This window comes from Chrysemys picta, chromosome 19, assembly GCF_011386835.1.
Source record: "Chrysemys picta bellii isolate R12L10 chromosome 19, ASM1138683v2, whole genome shotgun sequence".
NCBI classification, from domain to species: Eukaryota; Metazoa; Chordata; order Testudines; family Emydidae; genus Chrysemys; species Chrysemys picta.
Window position 1 is genome coordinate 22258946 of NC_088809.1, and position 20041 is coordinate 22278986.

A 20041-nucleotide genomic window follows, 5' to 3' on the forward strand; every position below is an offset into this window, starting at 1 on the left:
GCCTCACCCCTGCCTAGTTACCCAGTTCCCTCAGGTGATCACTCCATGTGGCTACAGAGTGGCTTCATCTCCAAATCCAGACAGGGCCCACTTGGATCAGAACCATGGTTCTGCCTGGGCCAGCTTTGGGCTCTGATAATCAGAAACTTGGTTAACCCAGCCCAGCCCCTCTGCACCGCCAGCCTGTGCCTTGCTGGCCCGGACCCCAGCCAACAGCTCCATGCAGACAGGGCCGGGGGCTGGGACAAGTGGAGTGCTGTACCTTGCACAGGCTGAGATGCCAGGAATCCTCCCCCTCTGCCATTTCCTCCTCAAAGTCACCCAGAGCTCTCAGGATCGCATCCAGCTGCTCCCTGGCACAGAGCTGCAGGCAGGAGTCAAGGCACTGGGAGCAGAGAGCTCGGGGTCAGTCGAAAGCCATCAGCAACTCCAGAACAGCCCGGAGCCTCCCCAGTCCCCGTCCCAGCACTTCCAGTCACAGCCAGTCTCCCCAGTCCCCGGGCCAAGAACTCCCAGTCACAGCCAGTCTCCCCAGACCCAACACTCCCAGTGAAAACCAGTCTCCCCAGTCTGCAGGCCCAACACTCCCAGTCACAGCCAGTCTCTCCAGTCTGCAGGCCCAACGCTCCCAGTCACAACCAGTCTCCCCAGTCTGTAGGCCCAACACTCCCAGTGAAAATCAGTCTCCACAGTCTGCAGGCCCAACACTCCCAGTCACAGCCAGTCTCTCCAGTCTGCAGGCCCAACGCTCCCAGTCACAACCAGTCTCCAGGCCCAACACTCCCAGTCACAACCAGTCTCCAGGCCCAACACTCCCAGTCACAACCAGTCTCCCCAGTCTGCAGGCCCAACACTCCCAGTCACAGCCAGTCTCTCCAGTCTGCAGGCCCAACGCTCCCAGTCACAACCAGTCTCCCCAGTCTGTAGGCCCAACACTCCCAGTGAAAATCAGTCTCCACAGTCTGCAGGCCCAACACTCCCAGTCACAGCCAGTCTCTCCAGTCTGCAGGCCCAACGCTCCCAGTCACAACCAGTCTCCAGGCCCAACACTCCCAGTCACAACCAGTCTCCAGGCCCAACACTCCCAGTCACAGCTAGTCTCCCCAGTCCCTGGGCCCAGTGCTCCAGTTCCTCCTTAGTCACCCCCAGGAGCTCCAATCACACACAAAGGCCACAGGCCTCTGCCTGGGGGAAGGGCCCTCCAGAGCTGCTGGGTGCCCTGGGATGCAGGCGGTCTCGGCCCCTCACCTCTGTCTCTGCACCATTCAGATAGTCGGCCATGCGCAGCAGCTCCTGGAGCTGCCCTGTCACTGAAGCCACATCCTTGCTCATGGCCAGGGCTGTGCCCAGCGCCTTGCAGAGGAAAGCCTGAAAGAGAGTGCAAGGGAGGGGTGAGCCCCAGCCTCGGGGGGGCGGTCTGTGCCATTGCTGGGGTGAAGGCCAGGATCAGGACCCCTAGCTTCAGGCAGGGGCTGGCCCCGCCTGCACAGGGGGAACTGCAGGGCTTGGTTTCACTGGCGTGGGATTGCCCCAGCGCCCTCTGCCCCTCCCCAGAGCCCCCCAGCACCAGAGAGGCTTTCTCTGGGAACTGACCTTCTCCACGGAGGCGTTGGCATAGCTGCCCATCTGCCAGCCCAGCTCGTGGCTCAGATCCTGGCTCCAGCCGCCCTCTTTGCTCCTCCCCAAGGTCTTTTGGAGGAACTGTGTGGAAAGGAGCCGGGGGGGGGGGGGGGGGGGGTGTGACGTTGCATTCCATATGTTTTATGGAAATATGCTTATAAGGGTGAATATGATGTAACTGAAACATGCTTTATGCAAAAGGTCTCTTGTAAGGTATCATAACAAAGGTTATAACCTACTGAATATGTTCCTCCTGTTTGTATGCATGTATCATTCTTGTATCTGAAGCTAGAAATATGAAGTATAACTCTGAAGTCCTATTGTAATTATGCAAAGTGTGGGCCATTAATGGTGGTTTAGAATCTTGATGGCTCCCATTGACTAGGACAATTGGTTGTAAATGGTTTATTTACCTGCAAGCCTTCCTGTGTACATGTGGGCCAACCCAGGAAGAATGGAGACTAGGGGTCTTACAATGACATGTGACCATGTCACATGATACTGGAATCCATCTTAATCTGGTACTTTTCCATTTAGAAGGAAGGGTGCGGACCCAGAGAGACAAAAGATTTCCACCTTGTGCCAAAGCTATAAAAGGGGGTGGAGCAGGACAAAGGGGGCTGCCAGTCATGAGAAAACCCCGTACCACCTGAGATGTCTGCTGGAACTAACAAGGACTGTACCAGGGGACAGGATTGGGCCCAGATTAGGAAGGAGTCTCGTCTGTAAAAGAAGCTTATTGGAACATCTCTGAGGATGAGATATTACTTGTAATCAGTTTCTTAACGTATTGGGCTTAGACTTGTGTGTTTTTGCTTTATTTTGCTTGGTGACTTACTTTGTTCTGGCTGTCCTGTGGCACCTTTAAGACTAACAGATGTATTGGTGCATAAGCTTCCGTGGGTGAATACCCACTTCGTCAGATGCGTCTGACAAAGTGGGTATTCACCCACAAACGCTTATGCACCAATACATCTGTTAGTCTTAAAGGTGCCACAGGACTCTCTGTTGCTTTTTACAGATCCAGACTAACACAGCTACCCCTCTGATACTTTGTTCTGGCTGTTATTACTTGAAACCACTTAAATCCTACTCTTTATACTTAATAAAAATCACTTTTGTTTATTAATAAACCCAAAGAAAGTGATTAATACGCGGGGGAGCAAACAGTGGTGCATATCTCTCTATCAGTGATATAGAGGGCGAACAATTTATGAATTTACCCTGTATAAGCTTTATACAGAGTAAAACAGATTTATTTGGGGTTTGGATCCCATTGGGAACTGGGTGTCTGGGTGCTGGAGATAGGTGACCAGCTGAGCTGTCTTCAGTTAAGTCTGCAGCTTTGGGGGCGTGGACCAGACCCTGGGTCTGTGTTGCAGCAGGCTAGCGTGTCTGGCTCAACAAGACGTGGTTTTGGAAGTCCCAAGCTGGCAGGGAAAACGGGCTCAGAGGTAATTTCAGCACATCAGGTGACAGTCCCAAGGGGATCTCTGTGACTGAACCCGTCACAGGGGATCATTTAGGGGCAGAGTCTCCTCCCCTGCTCTCACCCCCACGAGGGATCCTGGCCTCCAGCCTCCCCAGAGCCCTCCTGGCCTGCGGTCCTAGACGGAGGACACTGGGGCCAGCACTGAGTGAGCCCAGCCCAGGGGCTTCCAGCTGCCACTCCCAGTGCAGGGGCTCCCCCCACAGATAAATGCAAGGGGGGTGAGTGAGGAGGGGGCTCTCACTGCTGGGCACTAGGAGCTGAGCATTTTAGAACTGGCAGAGCAAGTGTGCTAAAACACCTGCTGGGGCAACTCTCCTGACTGCCAGCAGGGACAGCCCTGGCCCAGGATCTAACGCTCGTCCCAATGCTCTTTCCAGCCACACACAGGAACGCCCTTTTCAGTGAAATGCAACCCTCTCTGGGGTGGAGCATGGCAGCTGCTTAACAGCCCAACAGTGTGGGCAACAGGAAATTCTGACCAAGGACACCAAGCCAAACTCTGACTCTCGAACCCAGGTCCCTCCATGAGGAACTAGCCCAGGGCTCCTCCACTCTGGGGCTGGGAAAATGACAGAAGCCCTCGTGTTACCTCCAACAGCTTGTGCTCCCACGCGGTCTGGTCCAGAGAGAACTTGCTATGTCCTAGAGAGAGTGGTACAGAGCTGGCCATTAACCAAGCGCCCCAGGGAGGCCCTTCTGGATCCCCTTGATACATTGGCATCCTGCCCTTCCCAGGGGACCCAACACCACGGTCCCATCCACACTGAAGCTCCTGCCCTACCCACTGTGCAGGTCCCTCCATAGGGATCCCATCCGCACTGGAGTTCCTGCTCTTCCTCCCATGACAGGGGTACCCCAGTCCAATGTGGCACGGCCTCGTAGGGAAGACGTGTCCCATCTGGGTTTCCCAGGAGCCAACTCTAGCCTGTCTGGCTGCAGGGTGCTGGCTGTGCCCTCAGCAGCTCTCTCCCCCACAGCTCAGCTCTGATCGCACCTCATTCTCCCAGCTCCGTTCCTCACTCTGCTTGCTCACCCGTTATTTTCTTGACTCCGCTCTACAGATCCAACCCAACCCCTCCCATGGGACATCCAGGGACCTAACCATGCAGCATCAGGCTGCGGGTGTGACAATCCAAGGGGCCTCGTGCTCTTCCTGGCTCCATTGCTGCAGGCAGGAAAGGGCATTGGCAGAACGGTGCAGCCTGCTGCACTCCCTTTGCCCCATCCCAGCTGCTCCCACCCCACCCCTTACCGTCAAGATACTGGACCATAGCTGGAATCTCCATCCACCACTGCTCTGCCTCGTCCCCATACATCTCAGGGCGCAGGGCGTTCAGCAGGAGCAGCGCAGCCACTCCACGCCCTTCTCCCTCGAAGGGGGATGCTGACAGCACCTGAGAACGAAAAGGAGGTGATTTGCACCAGCTGAGTCTCCTCCATACTGGGGAGGGGAGAGAACGGCCCCTGTTCAGCATGGGGACCATGCAAGAAACGTGCTAAGCATCTTCCTCCTGAACCCGGGGCCCAGATGGTGGAGTCAGGGAGTCCCCATATGGGCAGCCCCTCGCTCCAGGGTGATGAGGACCCGAGCTTTGCAGGGGCTACTCCCCAGGGATGGGGCCCTCCCTCGGTGTGAGTCACTCACCAGGAGCCGGGCCAGCAGCTGCTGGGGAGTCGGAGATGCCACTGGGAAAAGAGGGGAAAAAGGCTGTGAGCAGGCAGGTTTGGGGCTCTGCTCTTCCAGAGCCAGTGTGCCCTCCTGATGGGGGCAGGGCCAGCTGGAGGGGAGCGGAATGGGTCAGCTGCATCTCCCCCGCTGCCCAGGCTGCTCCAGGACCCCCACGCCACACAGGGGATTGCCCGGAACCTGGCCGGGGCAGAGCAGCGGGGCAGAGCGTGCTGGAGGCAGGGGTACCCCAGGGCCCCCATGCCCGTGATTGGGGCAGCTTGGGGCTGTGATCCCAGGGGCTTTGCATTGCTGCACTGACCTGGCTCCCTGCAGTCGTGGGCTGCTTGTCTGTGCTGCTGCCGCTGCGCGGCCAGGATCCTCAGGCAGCGGCACAGGGGGGTCATGGAATCAGTGTAAGGGGTGCGGGGAACGTACCCCAGGAGCCGTACCCAGAGCTCCTGCAGAGACGAGGGTGAGAGAGCCCAGGGCTAGGTGAATCCTGTCCCACCAGCTCCCCCCAAGCAGTCTCAGCCTGTGTCCCTGCTCGTGGACTGACTCATCACCCCTTTCAGAGCCCCTCTATGCCCCGCACTCTCACCCCCTCAGAGCCCCGCTCTGCCCCTCACCCTCACCCCCTCCGAGCCCTCCTCTGCCCTCCCCATCACCCCCTCAGACCCCCTCTATGCCCCTACCCCTCATCCCCTCAGAGCCCAGCTCTGCCCCTCCCCCTCACCCCCTCAGAGCCCCGCTCTGCCCACCCCCTCACCCCCTCAGAGCCCCGCTCTGCCCCTCACCCTCACCCCCTCCGAGCCCTCCTCTGCCCTCCCCATCACCCCCTCAGACCCCCTCTATGCCCCTACCCCTCATCCCCTCAGAGCCCAGCTCTTCCCTCCCCCTCACCCCCTCAGAGCCCAGCTCTGCCCCTCCCCCTCACCCCCTCCGAGCCCCTCTATGCCCCTCATCCTCACCCCCTCAGAGCCCAGCTCTGGTCTCCCCCTCACCCCCTCCGAGCCCTGCTCTTCCCTCCCCATCACCCCCTCAGAGCCCCTCTATGCCCCTCATCCTCACCCCCTCAGAGCCCCGCTCTGCCCCTCCCCCTCACCCCTTCCGAGCCCTGCTCTGCCCCTCCCCCATCACCCCCATCCGAGCCCTGCTCCCTCCCCCTCAACACCCACATGCTATCACTGTTCAATTACGGGCCAAGGCCCAATTCTGCTTCCAGTAAAATTAACAGCCTGTCCCCCGGGCTCTGATTGTCCCCTTGCACTGATGTAAATCAGCAGTGACCACTGAAATCAGTCGCCCTGGTCTCCCAGGCCTGGTCCTGCTCTCACTCAGCCTGGTGTACATCCGGGGTAACGGCACTTACGCCAATGGCGTCCCTCACCTGGCTGATCCCCCTGCCCGAGGCAATGATTATTTCTAACGTGGCCAGGCTGGTTTTCTGGACCATTTTTTCCAGCAGCCCCCCCAGGGGAAGGCTGCGCATTGGACGCTCCTGGAAAAGATGAGCACAGGGTCACTCTCTGCGTGGGGGAGCAGCTCCCAGATGGGGGGGAGGGTGACACTTGGCGTGGAGTGGCGGGAGGGTCCTGACGGCATCTCTGGGGCGAACCCATTAGCCAGGGATCTGGGGGTGAGTGCGTTCCATGCCCGGGACGAGCTGGCCAGGACTGGTTGTAAGTGGCAAAGTGCAATTTGCACCAATTTGACACTGGGGGGAGGGACTCACATGCCATGGGGATGGAGGTGAGTGGCAGGAAGAGCAACTAGTGGGAGGGGAGAAGGGGGGTGAATCCAGGTCTGATGGGCAGAGAGCTGACCTTGCCCCTTACCAGCGAGTTGGCCGACACAGCAAGCTGCAGGGCAATGTAATTGAGAGGCCATCCCTCCACCTTATCCAGGTACCCTGCTGAGACCAGGGTGCCAATGGCCTGCACGACAGCCACCCTCACCTGCAGGGCCAGGAGGAGACACTGTCACTGGTGGTGGTGAGATATAGGGAGAGGCGGCTGGCAGGAGCACAGGCACCAGCGTGTCCCTGCAGCAGTGCTGGGCACTGGCCCTGCACAGACCAGCACTAGGCCCCGCTGGACCGGAGAAGGAGACGGACAAGTTCCTGATCTCATGATAGCGTGTGATTGGCAAATCAACAGGCAAACACAGCCACCCTGGAACGTTGTGTCCCCTCACAACGCCACAGTAAAAACTTTCTGGTCACAGTGGGAAAGCGTGGAGTTTAAGGATGAAATATTGTATAGAACATGGGGAAACCAGTGGGTGATGGGTACAGGTATCCGCTGCTTGTACCAGATAGACTGAAAAAGGAGGTGCTGAGGTTATGTTATGGGTCTCAAAACGGTTGCACATTCTGGGGTTGCAAAAACCTTAGCCAAGCGAAGAGAGACTTTCTATTGGGTAAAATGCAGGCAGGCGGGAGAAAATTGGTGCAGGAAATCATAGAAATCACCGTGGAAATCTCAGGTTGGAAGGGACTGCAAGAAAGCATCAAATCCAGCCCCTGCGCCGTGACAGGACCAACGTGCATAGCAAAGAAGGGTCCCTCTAGAACTGGGAGAGCCCCTTTGCTGCAGTAGCTCGTGGTGGCACCAGTGGAATGAATTGCCACTGACTGTGCTGGGCCCTGGCCGGAGACAGAGGCAGGCAGGCAGTCTCTGCAGGTAGCGAAGGATTGTTTCACCAAATGGCCTGAGGCTAACCCAATAAGAACTCAAGGAGCTGGGACAGTAGTAGGGGTCCTAGGGACTGGATTCTTTACTGGGTTTGGGCCCGGGTGAGCTACACACAGATCGAGGGAGGAACTTGGAATCCAGCTTGGTGAGATTCAAGGGTTCCACAAACTCACCCCAGCCCAGCCCCAGTCTGACAGAGCGGTGGAAAGGTTCAGTGGGACTCTGGGGATCAGCGGGCGCTCTTTGCAGAACAGCACCAAAGGGACTGGGACCAGCCCATTCCTTGTGATAGCCTACAGGACAGCCGTCAACTGGGGAGCCCCCTGAGCCACTGGCTCCAGACCCTGCCTCACTGAGCCCCTGGGAGTCCAGAGAGAGTCCCTGCCCCAGGGGGCTAGAGCCGGATTTCCCCTGGAACCCAACGGAGAGCCTGATCTACAGCCCATTAGAGTCAATGGGATCAGGGCCTGAACCTGGTCCCCGCACATGGGGAGGGAGCTGCCTTCAGCACCACAGACAGCTCCTCCAAGCCAGCATCCTTGTGCAGCCGTGCAGGGCTGATGTGCCTACCAGCCCTGCCCTGCTGCCCGCGCTCACCGGACAGGGCCGGGTTTGGCTGTGGAAGGCAGGGGGTGACTCAGTGCAAAGGCCAGAACTCAGCAGGGTCTCTCCCTGGGGTCATGTGAATAAAGAGAAAGCCAAATTTCACATGATCAGAAACTAACCAGCACACAACCCTGCCTGGGGCTTGGCTCCCCTCCCCTTGGGTGCCTGTACCTGTGGCCAGCCCCCAGGCCACCTGCCCCCTCGGCTTCCCCAGCAGCCAGTTTATAGCCCCACCATGACACCTGCGCATGGGGAGGGGGAACTGAGCTGGAGTGAACCCCTCAGTGACTAGGCACTAAGGACCCTGCCCTCGGCCCACAGAGCCAGATTCTCACTCACCACAGTGAGAACCAAGAGTAACTCACTGAGTCAATGGGGAGATGCTGGTGTGGTTGGGAGGAGAACGGGGGGGAATAGCGGGGAACGGGGGGACGGGGCCTGTGACGTTTATGCTGGGTCAGAGAATCTCAGCCTGAGCTGCCCACTCTCTGCCCGCCTCTCCCGCACCCAGTACTGCCCACCTCCCCTGCAGCCAGCACTGCCCGCCTCTCCCACACCCAGCACTGCCTGCCTCTCCCGCACCCAGCACTGCCCGCCTCCCCCGGAGCCAGCACTGCCCGCCTCTCCCGCACCCAGCACTGCCCGCCTCTCCCACACCCAGCACTGCCCGCCACCCCCGGAGTCAGCACTCCCCGCCTCTCTCACACCCAGCACTTCCCGCCTCTCCCACACCCAGCACTTCCCGCCTCTCCCACACCCAGCACTGCCCGCCTCTCCCGCACCCAGCACTGCCCGCCTCTCCCGCACCCAGCACTGCCCGCCTCCCCGGAGCCAGCACTGCCCGCCTCTCCCGCACCCAGCACTGCCCGCCTCACCCGCACCCAGTACTGCCCGCCTCTCCCACACCCAGCACTTCCCGCCTCTCCCACACCCAGTACTGCCCGCCTCACCCGCACCCAGCACTGCCCGCCTCACCCGCACCCAGCACTGCCTGCCTCTCCCACACCCAGCACTGCCTGCCTCCCCCGGAGCCAGCACTGTCCGCCTCTCCCGCACCCAGCACTGCCCGCCTCACCCGCACCCAGCACTGCCCGCCTCTCCCACACCCAGCACTGCCCGCCTCTCCCGCACCCAGCACTGCCCGCCTCCCCCGGAGCCAGCACTGCCCGCCTCTCCCGCACCCAGCACTGCCCGCCTCTCCCACACCCAGCACTGCCCGCCTCTCCCGCACCCAGCACTACCCGCCTCTCCCACACCCAGCACTGCCCGCCTCTCCCACACTCAGCACTGCCCGCCTCTCCCGCACCCAGCACTGCCCGCCTCTCCCACAGCCAGCACTGCCCGCCTCTCCCACACCCAGCACTGCCCGCCTCACCCGCACCCAGCACTGCCCGCCTCTCCCACACCCAGCACTGCCCGCCTCTCCCGCAGCCAGCACTGCCCGCCTCTCCCGCACCCAGCACTGCCCGCTTCCCCCGGAGCCAGCACTGTTGTTCTCTCACCCTGGGACTCCCGTCGGTAAGAACTGATTTCACTGATTTGATGCACAGGTGTTTCCATCTGGCCATCCCCGGAACTGGAAGAGACAAAGACACACAGCGTCACTGAACCAGAGCCACAGACTAGCTCCTCCTGGCTTGGGGCAGGATCACAGAGTCCCCCCCCCCATTGGAACAATGTACCCATGTGTCACCAACAAGGCCGCCTGGCGAGGGCTCCCACGCTCATCCTCACTCCCCTCCTCCCCATCTCTGAGTGCCCCAGGCAGGGGCACCACACCCACACCTGTTCCCAGCCATGGCTGGGGCAGGCAGGCTCACCGTCATTGTCTGAGTGTGCAGAGCTTTGGGGTGTGTCTGCCCAGCACAGCATGGGAGCACGGGGGGACTGTCCATTGCTACAGGGAGCAGGTCACGCCCAGGGCCCTGCAGCCAGACCCACGGGCCCTGAAGCTGCAAAGCGGGCCCCGTGCTGCACCGGGCGCTCGCACTGACATGATATAAGGGGAAGTCTCTGAGCTCCTACCTTCAGCACCAATAACGTATGACATCAGGGCCAGGATCCCCACACGGGTATCTCCCCTGCCCATCTCCAGTTTTCGATGGAAAATCCCCAGCAGCTCTGATGGATGGGAACGGGCTACAGGGAAGAGGAAGCAGAATGATGGACAGTGAGGAGTGAGCTCTCTTCTCCCGTGCTGAATCAGGGATCCTGACCCAGCAGCTGGCGCTTCGAGGCACCCCATGCACGGCTCGTCTGGGCTGCAGCCTCTCACCACCACCCGCTTACCGAGTTGCAGGAAGACGTGGGAAATCTCCGTGTGGTTCTCCCTGCAGAGCCGATAGGGCCGCTGTGCTTTGGAAGTGACCTGCGAGGAGATGGGAACAGGTCAGAGGAACCTGCTCGCTCAAACAGGAACCTCCCAAAGGGTCCAGGGCCCGATTCTGCAACTCCTCAGACTCCAGTGCAGAGTCACACTGATGGGGCTGGGAGTAGGATTGAGAACCGGATTGGGCCATGTGACCATCACAGACACTTAAGAAGTAATGGCAAAGGCCCTGTGGTACGTACTGGGTATGACATAGCCAGAGCCCTGAGAAGGGACTAAAGGGCCTGATCCTGCTCTCACTTATACCAGGGTAAATCAGGAGAAACGCCCCTGGACTCCACACAAGAGAGGAGAACTGGGCCCACAGACACTAAGGGCCTGATCCTGCGAGGTGCTGAGCGCTGTCGACTCCGGCTGTATGGAATGCTGAGGGCACAGGGAGGTCTCCAGTACAGGGGGCGGGGAGCACTGTGCACTCTACGGATGCCCTGAGATCTACTGGCCCCAGCACACCCATGCCAGCTCCACTTCCCCATACCTGGTAGCTCAGCGTATGGGAGATGGCCTCCACATGCACCTCTGGGATCGGGCTGTTGGAGGAAGAGGCCTGCAAGATCTGTCCCAGAACCTGCAACAGACGGAGAGATGTCAGGCAGAGCCGGCACAGGGGAGCAGCAGGTCCCAGCTGCACTGACATCAACTCATCAGCCACAGAGGTGTCTGCTTCACCCCTGGCTGAAGGCTCTGGGGAGAAAGGAGGTTCTCATCACCCTGGAAGGGTGGTGAAGGGGGGAATTCTGCTTAGTGCAGAAGTCCAGATTCTGCTCTGACCCTGGGGCAGCAGCTCACTGGCCATGATGGAGTCACTCCTGCCTGACATGGGTGGGATTGGGGAATTGGGCCCCTGGGCTGCCGGAGCCCCAGATCTGAGCAGCCCTGACACATGGACTGTTGGAGTTCTGGATCCTGGTCCAGAGTCGGCCTCTCAGCCAGCCCTTCTCCACACAGCGAGAGCCTCAGCGCTCTGCAGCCTGGGTGCTGGCTGGGTGTATGCTATGCACACTTGTGGAGCTGGTGAGAGACCTCCTTCCCTTCCTCCCTCCCTGGCTACTCTGCACAAACCTGATTGGCTGCGGGGAGTGCCACTCAAACACACAGCATTAACTCTGACCCTGGGGGTGAGGGGTTGAACAAATGGGGTAGCCTGGGAAATTTGGAAAGAAAACAGAGAAGCTGCAGGACAGGAGCCCTGAGCTGGGGCAGGGCGGGAGCTGCTGGCAGGAGAGCCGGCTGCTGGCAAAAGGGGATTTGTGTAAACTCTCAGCCTTCAGCAGACAGGAGCGGAGACCAGTAACTGACCCACCACGCTGAGCTCACCCAGCCCGCCAGCACCACCCAGAGCACGGTCCGGCTGGGTTGACCCCAGCGGGAGGGGGTTGCATTGGCACGGGGCAGAGAGTCTGTGTGTGTCGAGCCAGGTGTGCCCCTACTGGGGATCCTGGCCTGGGTCTGCTCCGGGCTTTGCCCGGGTCACAGAACAGTGTTGTGCTGTTGTTATGTGTGGTGGTCGTTCCAGGGGTTAACTCTGACCCCCTAGGAGGGGGGTTGGTGTTTGCGCAAAGGCATGTGGTGGAGACCTGGGACCCCTTCCCAGCCCTGGGAACCCCCATCCGACATACTGCAGCTGATCTGACAGCTCACTTGCCGGCCCACGGAGCCTGCAGGGGGCTGCCATAGTCCATGGGCCCTGCAGGGAGCGCCCCCCACCTCCTCACCTTGGTGATGTAAAAGGCCTCGATGTTCTCCCCATACTGAGCCAGGAGCAGGGGGATGTCCCCATAGATCTGGTTTTGCAGATCCTTCCTGGGCAGCAGGATGTTCAGCATAGGCCCCAGGGCCTGGAGGACAGCCAGTTTGACCTGTCCAGAGATGAGTACAGGGGTGACTGCTGGCTTGGTCCCCTGCGGCTCAGTCACTCGGCACTACTCACTGGATCCAGTACTTCTCCTTCCAGCCCTGGCTCAGGCACCGAGAGGGGTAGGGACCAGCCTGAGAAGCAGGGAGACCAGTTTGGCCTCTAGGTTGCAGGAGGACATTGGCCAAGGAACCCTGGCTCTTAGCCCATTGCTCAGCCCTCCACCCCCACAGCCCCTAGCATCCGGTGACATTACCCACCCCAAGACAGGAGAGATTTCCACCTGGGGTCTGCTCCTTACAAAGGGGCCAGAGGCAAAAGGGCTTGTGGGGGAGATGCAGAGCGAGCGACCCGTGGCCACATCGCCTGTGCGAGCCCCTCACCTCCATGTCCTCGCTGGGCAGCCAGGCGCTGATGAGGTCCTGGTACATGGGGAGCAGGTATGCAGAGAAGCGCTGGAGCGTGATTTGTGGATAGGTGCTCCTCTCCCAGCTCCTCAGGTAAGTGCTGATTGCCCCACACATGCACTCCAGGGCTGGGGGGGGGGCAAAGGGCAGCTCAGTCCAGGGTGAGACATTATTCATTACAGAGCAGTTCCAACTCTGCCACTCTCAGGAACTTCAGTCTCTGCAGGGGTCATTTCCCACCTACCCCCCTGTGCGCCAGGGTCCATGCTGCAGACTCCGCCCCCCGCCCTCTGGAGTTCATGCTGCAGACTCCGCCCCCTGCCCTCTGGGGTTCAGACTCCGCCCCCTGCCCCCTGGGGTTCATGCTGCAGACTCCGCCCCCTACCCCCTGGGGTTCAGACTCCACCCCCTGCCCCCTGGGGTCCATGCTGCAGACTCCGCCCCCTACCCCCTGGGGTTCAGACTCCACCCCCTGCCCCCTGGGGTCCATGCTGCAGACTCCGCCCCCAGCCCTCTGGGGTCCATGCTGCAGACTCCGCCCCCTGCCCCCTGGGGTTCAGACTCCGCCCCCTGTCCCCTGGGGGTCATGCTGCAGACTCTGCCCCCTGTGCGCCGGGGTCCATGCTGCAGACTCCGCCCCCTACCCCCTGGGGTTCAGACTCCACCCCCTGTCCCCTGGGGTTCATGCTGCAGACTCCGCCCCTTGGGGTTCAGACTCCGCCCCCTGTCCCCTGGGGTTCATGCTGCAGACTCCACCCCCTGGGGTTCAGACTCCGCCCCCTGTCCCCTGGGGGTCATGCTACAGACTCTGCCCCCTGTGCGCCGGGGTCCATGCTGCAGACTCCGCCCCTTGGGGTTCAGACTCCGCCCCCTGCCCCCTGGGGTTCATGCTGCAGACTCCGCCCCCTCCTTCCCAGAGTTCTTGCTGCAGCCGCCAGGACCCGTGGGTTTCCGCAGACAGTGACATGGAGTTGCCAACCCTCCAGGATTGCCCTGGACCTCCAGGAATCAAAGATTAATCTTTAATTAAAGATTATGTCATGTGATGAAACCTCCAGGAATACATTCAACCAAACTGGCATCCCTAAGTGAGGGTCCTCGGGGCAGGACAGGAGTCCCTGCAGGCAGCAGGCGTGACAGAGACAAGCCCTGGCCCTGATGCCATGAGCCAATGGTGCTGCCCCGTCAGTGTGCTGAGATCCGACACCTACACACCCTTTCCCCAAGACACTGGAGGGAACCAAGAGCTCTGCTAAAAACTGCCTTCAATGTACAGGTGTGTCTATGGCTCCCACCATCAGAGTAAGTGGAGCGCATCCGTGACAATGAATTAACCTGCCAGCCCACCCTTCCCCCAGCAGGGAGGAGAACCCAGGCATCCAGACCATACTCTCCCTCCCTTTCCTCCACCTCCACAGACTAGAGACGGGGCCAAGAGGCAACGCTGGGGTCTGGATCAGGGTTACACACTCAGAGTCCAGGGCTGTTCAATCCCAGGGTCATGGGGTGCCGGGATCTGGGGCCGAACCAGCTCCATCTCTACCCAGCATCTAGAACAAAGCTTGGCCCAAGTGGTCCCCTCACCGGTGCAGAAGGCCCCTCGTCTCCTGCTGTCCTCTATCCCTCGCATCACGGTCTGCATGGTGGTCAGGGTGATGCCCAGGAAAGGGACGCACCTGTACACTGCACAGAGAGAAGGTCCAATCAGAGATGGAAGGGACCGGCTCTCAGCCAATTGCAGGCCCAGGGACACTGCAGGGTGCGAGAACCCCGAAGCAATGGGCCCACGTGGGGGATGGGGTGGTACCGTACCGCTGGCCGCCATGACCTTGCCCAGGGTGAGGAGGGTGAACTCCGCTGGCAGCACAAAGGGCCTCAGGTGTTTCTGGAGCTCCCGCATCACCGGCCCGAAGTAGCTGCCAGCGAGGGCGGCCAAGGTATCACTGGCAGCCGCCTGGAGCTCGCTCAAGGCCTCCTGCAGAAGGAATGGCAGAGCCCATTAGCAATCCAGAGCCGGGGGGGCATAAGGGCACCAGCCCCCAGGTGGGGAACGTGCCCTGGCTGAGGTGGCAGGGGCTCAGGTACTAGAGGGGGCCCTCTCCGAACACCATGAGAGCTACTGACCCCGCAAGGCAGAGACTATTGGGTATGGCCTCTGCCTAGGATGGGTCTCCTTCTCTTCCTGGGTGACCTCCCACCTTGCCTTCTCCCTTCAGTGAAGCTGTCCCACCGGGCCAGAGCACCCCGACATGCAGCCCTGTAAGTGCCCCTCTTCCAGCCTGTCTGAAGCCACTGTTGGGATCGGCACATCGTCTCAGGCCAAGAGCCAAGACTCTCAGAGCCACCAAGGGGATTTACATACAACTCCTCTGAACCCAATGGGACTTGTGTGTCTAAAACCCCTAGGGGGCTTTGAAAATCTCAGCCCCAGCCCAGAGAGTGCCCTGGAGAGGCCCCACCCCAGACAGGAGGTCCCAGTCAGACGTCTCTTTGGAGCAGGGGATGTGGCTCTTCCAAGCAAACTCCTGGGCTTTTCCTCTGGGCAGAGGCACTTTACCCTGAACCTGATCCTGTGGGTGAGCAGAGCTGGTGTGACAGGACACAACCCCACTGACCCCACTGGCACTGCACCTGCTCACCCCAGATGGGAGCCTGGCACAACCCCATTGGCACTGCACCCGCTCACCCCAGATGGGAGCCTGGCACGACCCCACTGGCACTGCACCTGCTCACCCCAGATGGGAGCCTGGCACAACCCCACTGACCCCACTGGCACTGCACCCGCTCACCCCAGATGGGAGCCTGGCACAACCCCATTGGCACTGCACCCGCTCACCCCAGATGGGAGCCTGGCACGACCCCACTGACCCCACTGGCGCTGCACCCGCTCACCCCAGATGGGAGCCTGGTACGACCCCACTGGCACTGCACCCGCTCACCCCAGATGGGAGCCTGGCACGACCCCACTGGCACTGCACCCGCTCACCCCAGATGGGAGCCTGGCACGACCCCACTGACCTCACCAGCACTGCACCCACGCACCCCAGATGGGAGCCTGGCACAACCCCACTGACCCCACCAGCACTGCACCCGCCCACCCCAGATGGGAGCCTGGCACAACCCCACTGGCACTGCACCTGCTCACCCCAGATGGGAGCCTGGCACAACCCCACTGGCACTGCACCCGCGCACCCCAGATGGGAGCCTGGTACGACCCCACTGGCGCTGCACCTGCTCACTCTGTGTCCCCTGAAGGAGCCTCTGGCTCAGGGGAGGTTCTCGGGGGAGCTGTGGGCCGCCCCCTCTTCTGGTCTCTGTGCCTAGCACGGTGCATCTCCTGGTAGGATCCATATGGGCCCAGGGGCAGCTCTTGCTGAGGGAGCTGGGAGCCCTCTCCAGAGGCCTGTATCCCACGTGGGGCCTGGGGCTCGGCTCCCCCAGACCCACGGAGGGAAGCTTTCACCACGGGAGTCCCCTGTAGCTGCCCTGGGAGAGTTACTCACCTCTGGAGCCACCCTCATCTGCTGGGAGGCCACTGCAATGAGGCTGCCGATAAGTCCTGCCTCCATCCCCTGCTCCAGCAGCATGGTCCTGAGGCCCTCATATGCCGCCACCTTCTGCCTGACAGACACCTGGGGCGGAGAGCCGAGGGGCAGGGGGAGGTCAGTGGAAAGTGGCCTGTGGCTTGGGACACAGAGCCAGCTCCCAGGGATGCCCGCAGGGCTCCAGTCAGGCCAGGAAATGGCAGCATGTGTGAAGCTGGGCTGGATTCAGCTCCCACTTACACCAGGGACCTCCGGGGACTCCCTGCGGATTCCCCCTGCATTACGGGGCTCAGGGTCAGGCCCTGACTGCCCAACACCTGGCACCAATAGGCCATGAGGAGCTTGGGGGATAATGCACCCACATTCAAATCAACCCCTTTGGCCACTGTCTGCTGCCTGTGACGCGGTGTGAATCCAGAGTAGCCCCACTGGAGTGCATGGAGTCACTCCAGATTGAGCGGCTGGAACCCGGAGCAGGATGTGGCCCTTTGTTTCTAAAGCTCCTTCCATGGGGGTGGGACTCAAAGTGATTTCCAAACACTGGGACAATCCCGACTCTTCTGACACCAGCAGCCCACTGGCTCCAACTGCACGGCTGGCAGCGTTTGGTCCTCGTCTGTGGGTGTCACTTCACCCGCCACTGAAGTGCAGCCACCTCTGGGCAGGACAAGCACTGTTTAACTGCTCACAGCAACATAAGGAAGAGCAGGAAGTGTCCTGGTGAGACACACAGTGCTTGGGGGCATTATCCTTTGCTGTGTGTGACTAACGGAGCTGCCTTACCTCATCCTGCTGGAGGATCTGGACTAGGAGGGAGGCCACAGCAGCTGGCTGGACCCTGGCTGCCTGCATGATGCCTGCCGCGATGTCCTTGTGGCCTCCCTCGTCGGCCAGCCGCAGGAGGTTGGAGATCCGATGGTGCACACCTGCAGAGCGTTGACATGAGGCATGCAGCTGATTATTACCCCCGGAGCTGCAGGGGGCTGGGAAGGGGCCAGTGTTACCCTAGTAACCAACAGACAGGCCCTGAGCACCCCAGCCCCAGGCCCTGAGATCTCAGCTCAGCATCACTCAGCCTATCAGCTAGAGATAGGCCTGGAGGGTGACCTGCCCTCAGCCTCCCCCAGCTCTGGGTTAAATGGAACCTCAATCCAAACTGACCCTGCACTTGGGATGGGTTCGGTTCCCCTCAAACAGCTAAAGCCCAGGGGTGAGTCTGACCCAATTCCTCCCTCACTCCCCTCCCCAACCGGACACCCAGGGCCAGATCCCACCTTTGGGGACGCTGGTAGCCCCTGGGAGCTGCTTTGGGCAGTTGGAAATTCTCCTGCCCTGGTCGCGGGGTATCCCTGGGCTGGGCAGAGACATTTCCGTGAGGTTGGGAACCGGGGCCTGCAGTGCACATGATTGGAGTACTGTCATGGATGGATATAAACTATTCAGGAAGGACAGGCGGGGCAGAAAAGGTGGGGGAGTTGCATTGTATGTAAGAGAGGAGTATGACTGCTCAGAGCTCCGGTATGAAACGGCAGAAAAACCTGAGAGTCTCTGGATAAAGTTGAGAAGTGTGAGCAACAAGGGTGATGTCGTGGTTGGAGTCTGCTATAGACCACCAGACCAGGGGGATGAGGTGGACGAGGCTTTCTTCTGGCAACTAACAGAAGTTACTAGATCGCAGGCCCTGGTTCTCATGGGGGACTTCAATCATCGCGATATCTTCTGGGACAACAATACAGCGGTGCACAGACAATCCAGGACGTTTTTGGAAAGTATAGGGGACAATTTCCTGGTGCAAGTGCTGGAGGAACCGATTAGGGGCAGAGCTCTTCTTGACCTGCTGCTTACAAACCGGGAAGAATTAGTAGGGGAAGCAAAAGTGGATGGGAACCTGGGAGGCAGTGACCATGAGATGGTCGAGTTCAGGATCCTGACACAAGGAAGAAAGGAGAGCAGCAGAATACGGACCCTGGACTTCAGAAAAGCAGACTTTGACTCCCTCAGGGAACTGATGGGCAGGATCCCCTCGGAGAATAACATGAGGGGGAAAGGAGTCCAGGAGAGCTGGCTGTATTTTAAAGAATCCTTATTGCGGTTGCAGGAACAAACCATCCCGATGTGTAGAAAGAATAGTAAATATGGCAGGCGACCAGCTTGGCTTAACAGTGAAATCCTTGCTGATCTTAAACACAAAAAAGAAGCTTACAAGAAGTGGAAGATTGGACAAATGACCAGGGAGGAGTATAAAAATATTGCTCAGGCATGCAGGAGTGAAATCAGGAAGGCCAAATCACACTTGGAGTTGCAGCTAGCAAGGGATGTTAAGAGTAACAAGAAGGGTTTCTTCAGGTATGTTAGCAACAAGAAGAAAGTCAAGGAAAGTGTGGGCCCCTTACTGAATGAGGGAGGCAACCTAGTGAGAGAGGATGTGGAAAAAGCTAATGTACTCAGTGTTTTTTTTGTCTCTATCTTCATGAACAAGGTCAGCTCCCAGACTGCTGCACTGGGCAGCACAGCATGGGGAGGAGGTGACCAGCCCTCTGTGGAGAAAGAAGTGGTTCAGGACTATTTATAAAAGCTGGACAAGCACAAGTCCCTGGGGCCGGATGCGCTGCATCTGAGGGTGCTAAAGGAGTTGGCAGATGTGATTGCAGAGCCATTAGCCATTATCTTTGAAAACTCATGGCGATCGGGGGAGGTCCCGGATGACTGGAAAAAGGCTAATATAGTGCCCATTTTTAAAAAAGGGAAGAAGGAGGATCCGGGGAACTACAGGCCAGTCAGCCTCACCTCAGTCCCTGGAAAAATCATGGAGCAGGTCCTCAAGGAATCAATTCTGAAGCACTTAGAGGAGAGGAAAGTGATCAGGAACAGTCAGCATGGATTCACCAAGGGCAAGTCATGCCTGACTAACCTAATTGCCTTCTATGATGAGATAACTGGGTCTGTGGATGAGGGGAAAGCAGTGGATGTGTTATTCCTTGACTTTAGCAAAGCTTTTGATACGGTCTCCCTCAGTATTCTTGCCAGCAAGTTAAAGAAGTATGGGCTGGATGAATGGACTATAAGGTGGATAGAAAGCTGGCTAGATCGTCAGGCTCAACGGGTAGTGATCAATGGCTCCATGTCTAGTTGGCAGCCGATATCAAGCGGAGTGCCCCAAGGGTCGGTCCTGGGGCTGGTTTTGTTCAATATCTTCATTAATGATCTGGAGGATGGTGTGGACTGCACCCTCAGCAAGTTTGGAGATGATACTAAACTGGGAGGAGTGGTAGACACGCTGGAGGGTATGGATAGTATACAGAGGGACCTAGACAAATTAGAGGATTGGGCCAAAAGAAATCTGATGAGGTTCCACAAGGGTAAGTCCTACTCTTAGGATGGAAGAATCCCATGCACCACTACAGACTAGGGACCAAATGGCTAGGCAGCAGTTCTGCAGAAAAGGACCTAGGGGTTACAGTGGATGAGAAGCTGGATATGAGTCGACAGTGTGCCCTTGTTGCCAAGAAGGCTAACGGCAGTTTGGGCTGTATAAGTAGGGGCATTGCCAGCAGATCAAGGGATGTGATCATTCCCTCTATTGGACATTGGTGAGGCCTCATCTGGAGTACTGTGTCCAGTTTTGGGCCCCACACTACAAGAAAGATGTGGGAAAATTGGAAATAGTTCAGCAGAGGGCAACAAAAATGATTAGGGGGCTGGAGCACGACTTATGAGGAGAGGCTGAGGGAACTGGGATTGTTTAGTCTGCAGAAGAGAAGAGTG

The 20041-nt window shown here is 59.1% G+C and overlaps 1 protein-coding gene across 1 annotated transcript in view; it reads right to left on the reverse strand.

The window, feature by feature from the left end:
* The window catches only part of LOC135976643 (maestro heat-like repeat-containing protein family member 2A), a 31168-nt gene that overhangs the window by 1108 nt on the left and 10019 nt on the right, over positions 1–20041 (reverse strand). Inside the window, exons 2-20 of the mRNA XM_065573511.1 lie at positions 17060–17202; positions 16235–16363; positions 14544–14706; positions 14316–14414; positions 12708–12859; positions 12185–12328; positions 10948–11037; positions 10370–10448; positions 10106–10219; positions 9583–9656; positions 6617–6736; positions 6169–6279; positions 5101–5239; positions 4758–4798; positions 4365–4506; positions 3702–3754; positions 1594–1701; positions 1249–1368; positions 263–385 (exon numbers count right to left, since the gene is read on the reverse strand). Of these exons, the coding sequence (XP_065429583.1) occupies positions 263–385; positions 1249–1368; positions 1594–1701; positions 3702–3754; positions 4365–4506; positions 4758–4798; positions 5101–5239; positions 6169–6279; positions 6617–6736; positions 9583–9656; positions 10106–10219; positions 10370–10448; positions 10948–11037; positions 12185–12328; positions 12708–12859; positions 14316–14414; positions 14544–14706; positions 16235–16363; positions 17060–17202 (2144 nt within the window). The remainder of the gene's footprint in view (positions 1–262; positions 386–1248; positions 1369–1593; positions 1702–3701; positions 3755–4364; positions 4507–4757; positions 4799–5100; positions 5240–6168; positions 6280–6616; positions 6737–9582; positions 9657–10105; positions 10220–10369; positions 10449–10947; positions 11038–12184; positions 12329–12707; positions 12860–14315; positions 14415–14543; positions 14707–16234; positions 16364–17059; positions 17203–20041) is intronic.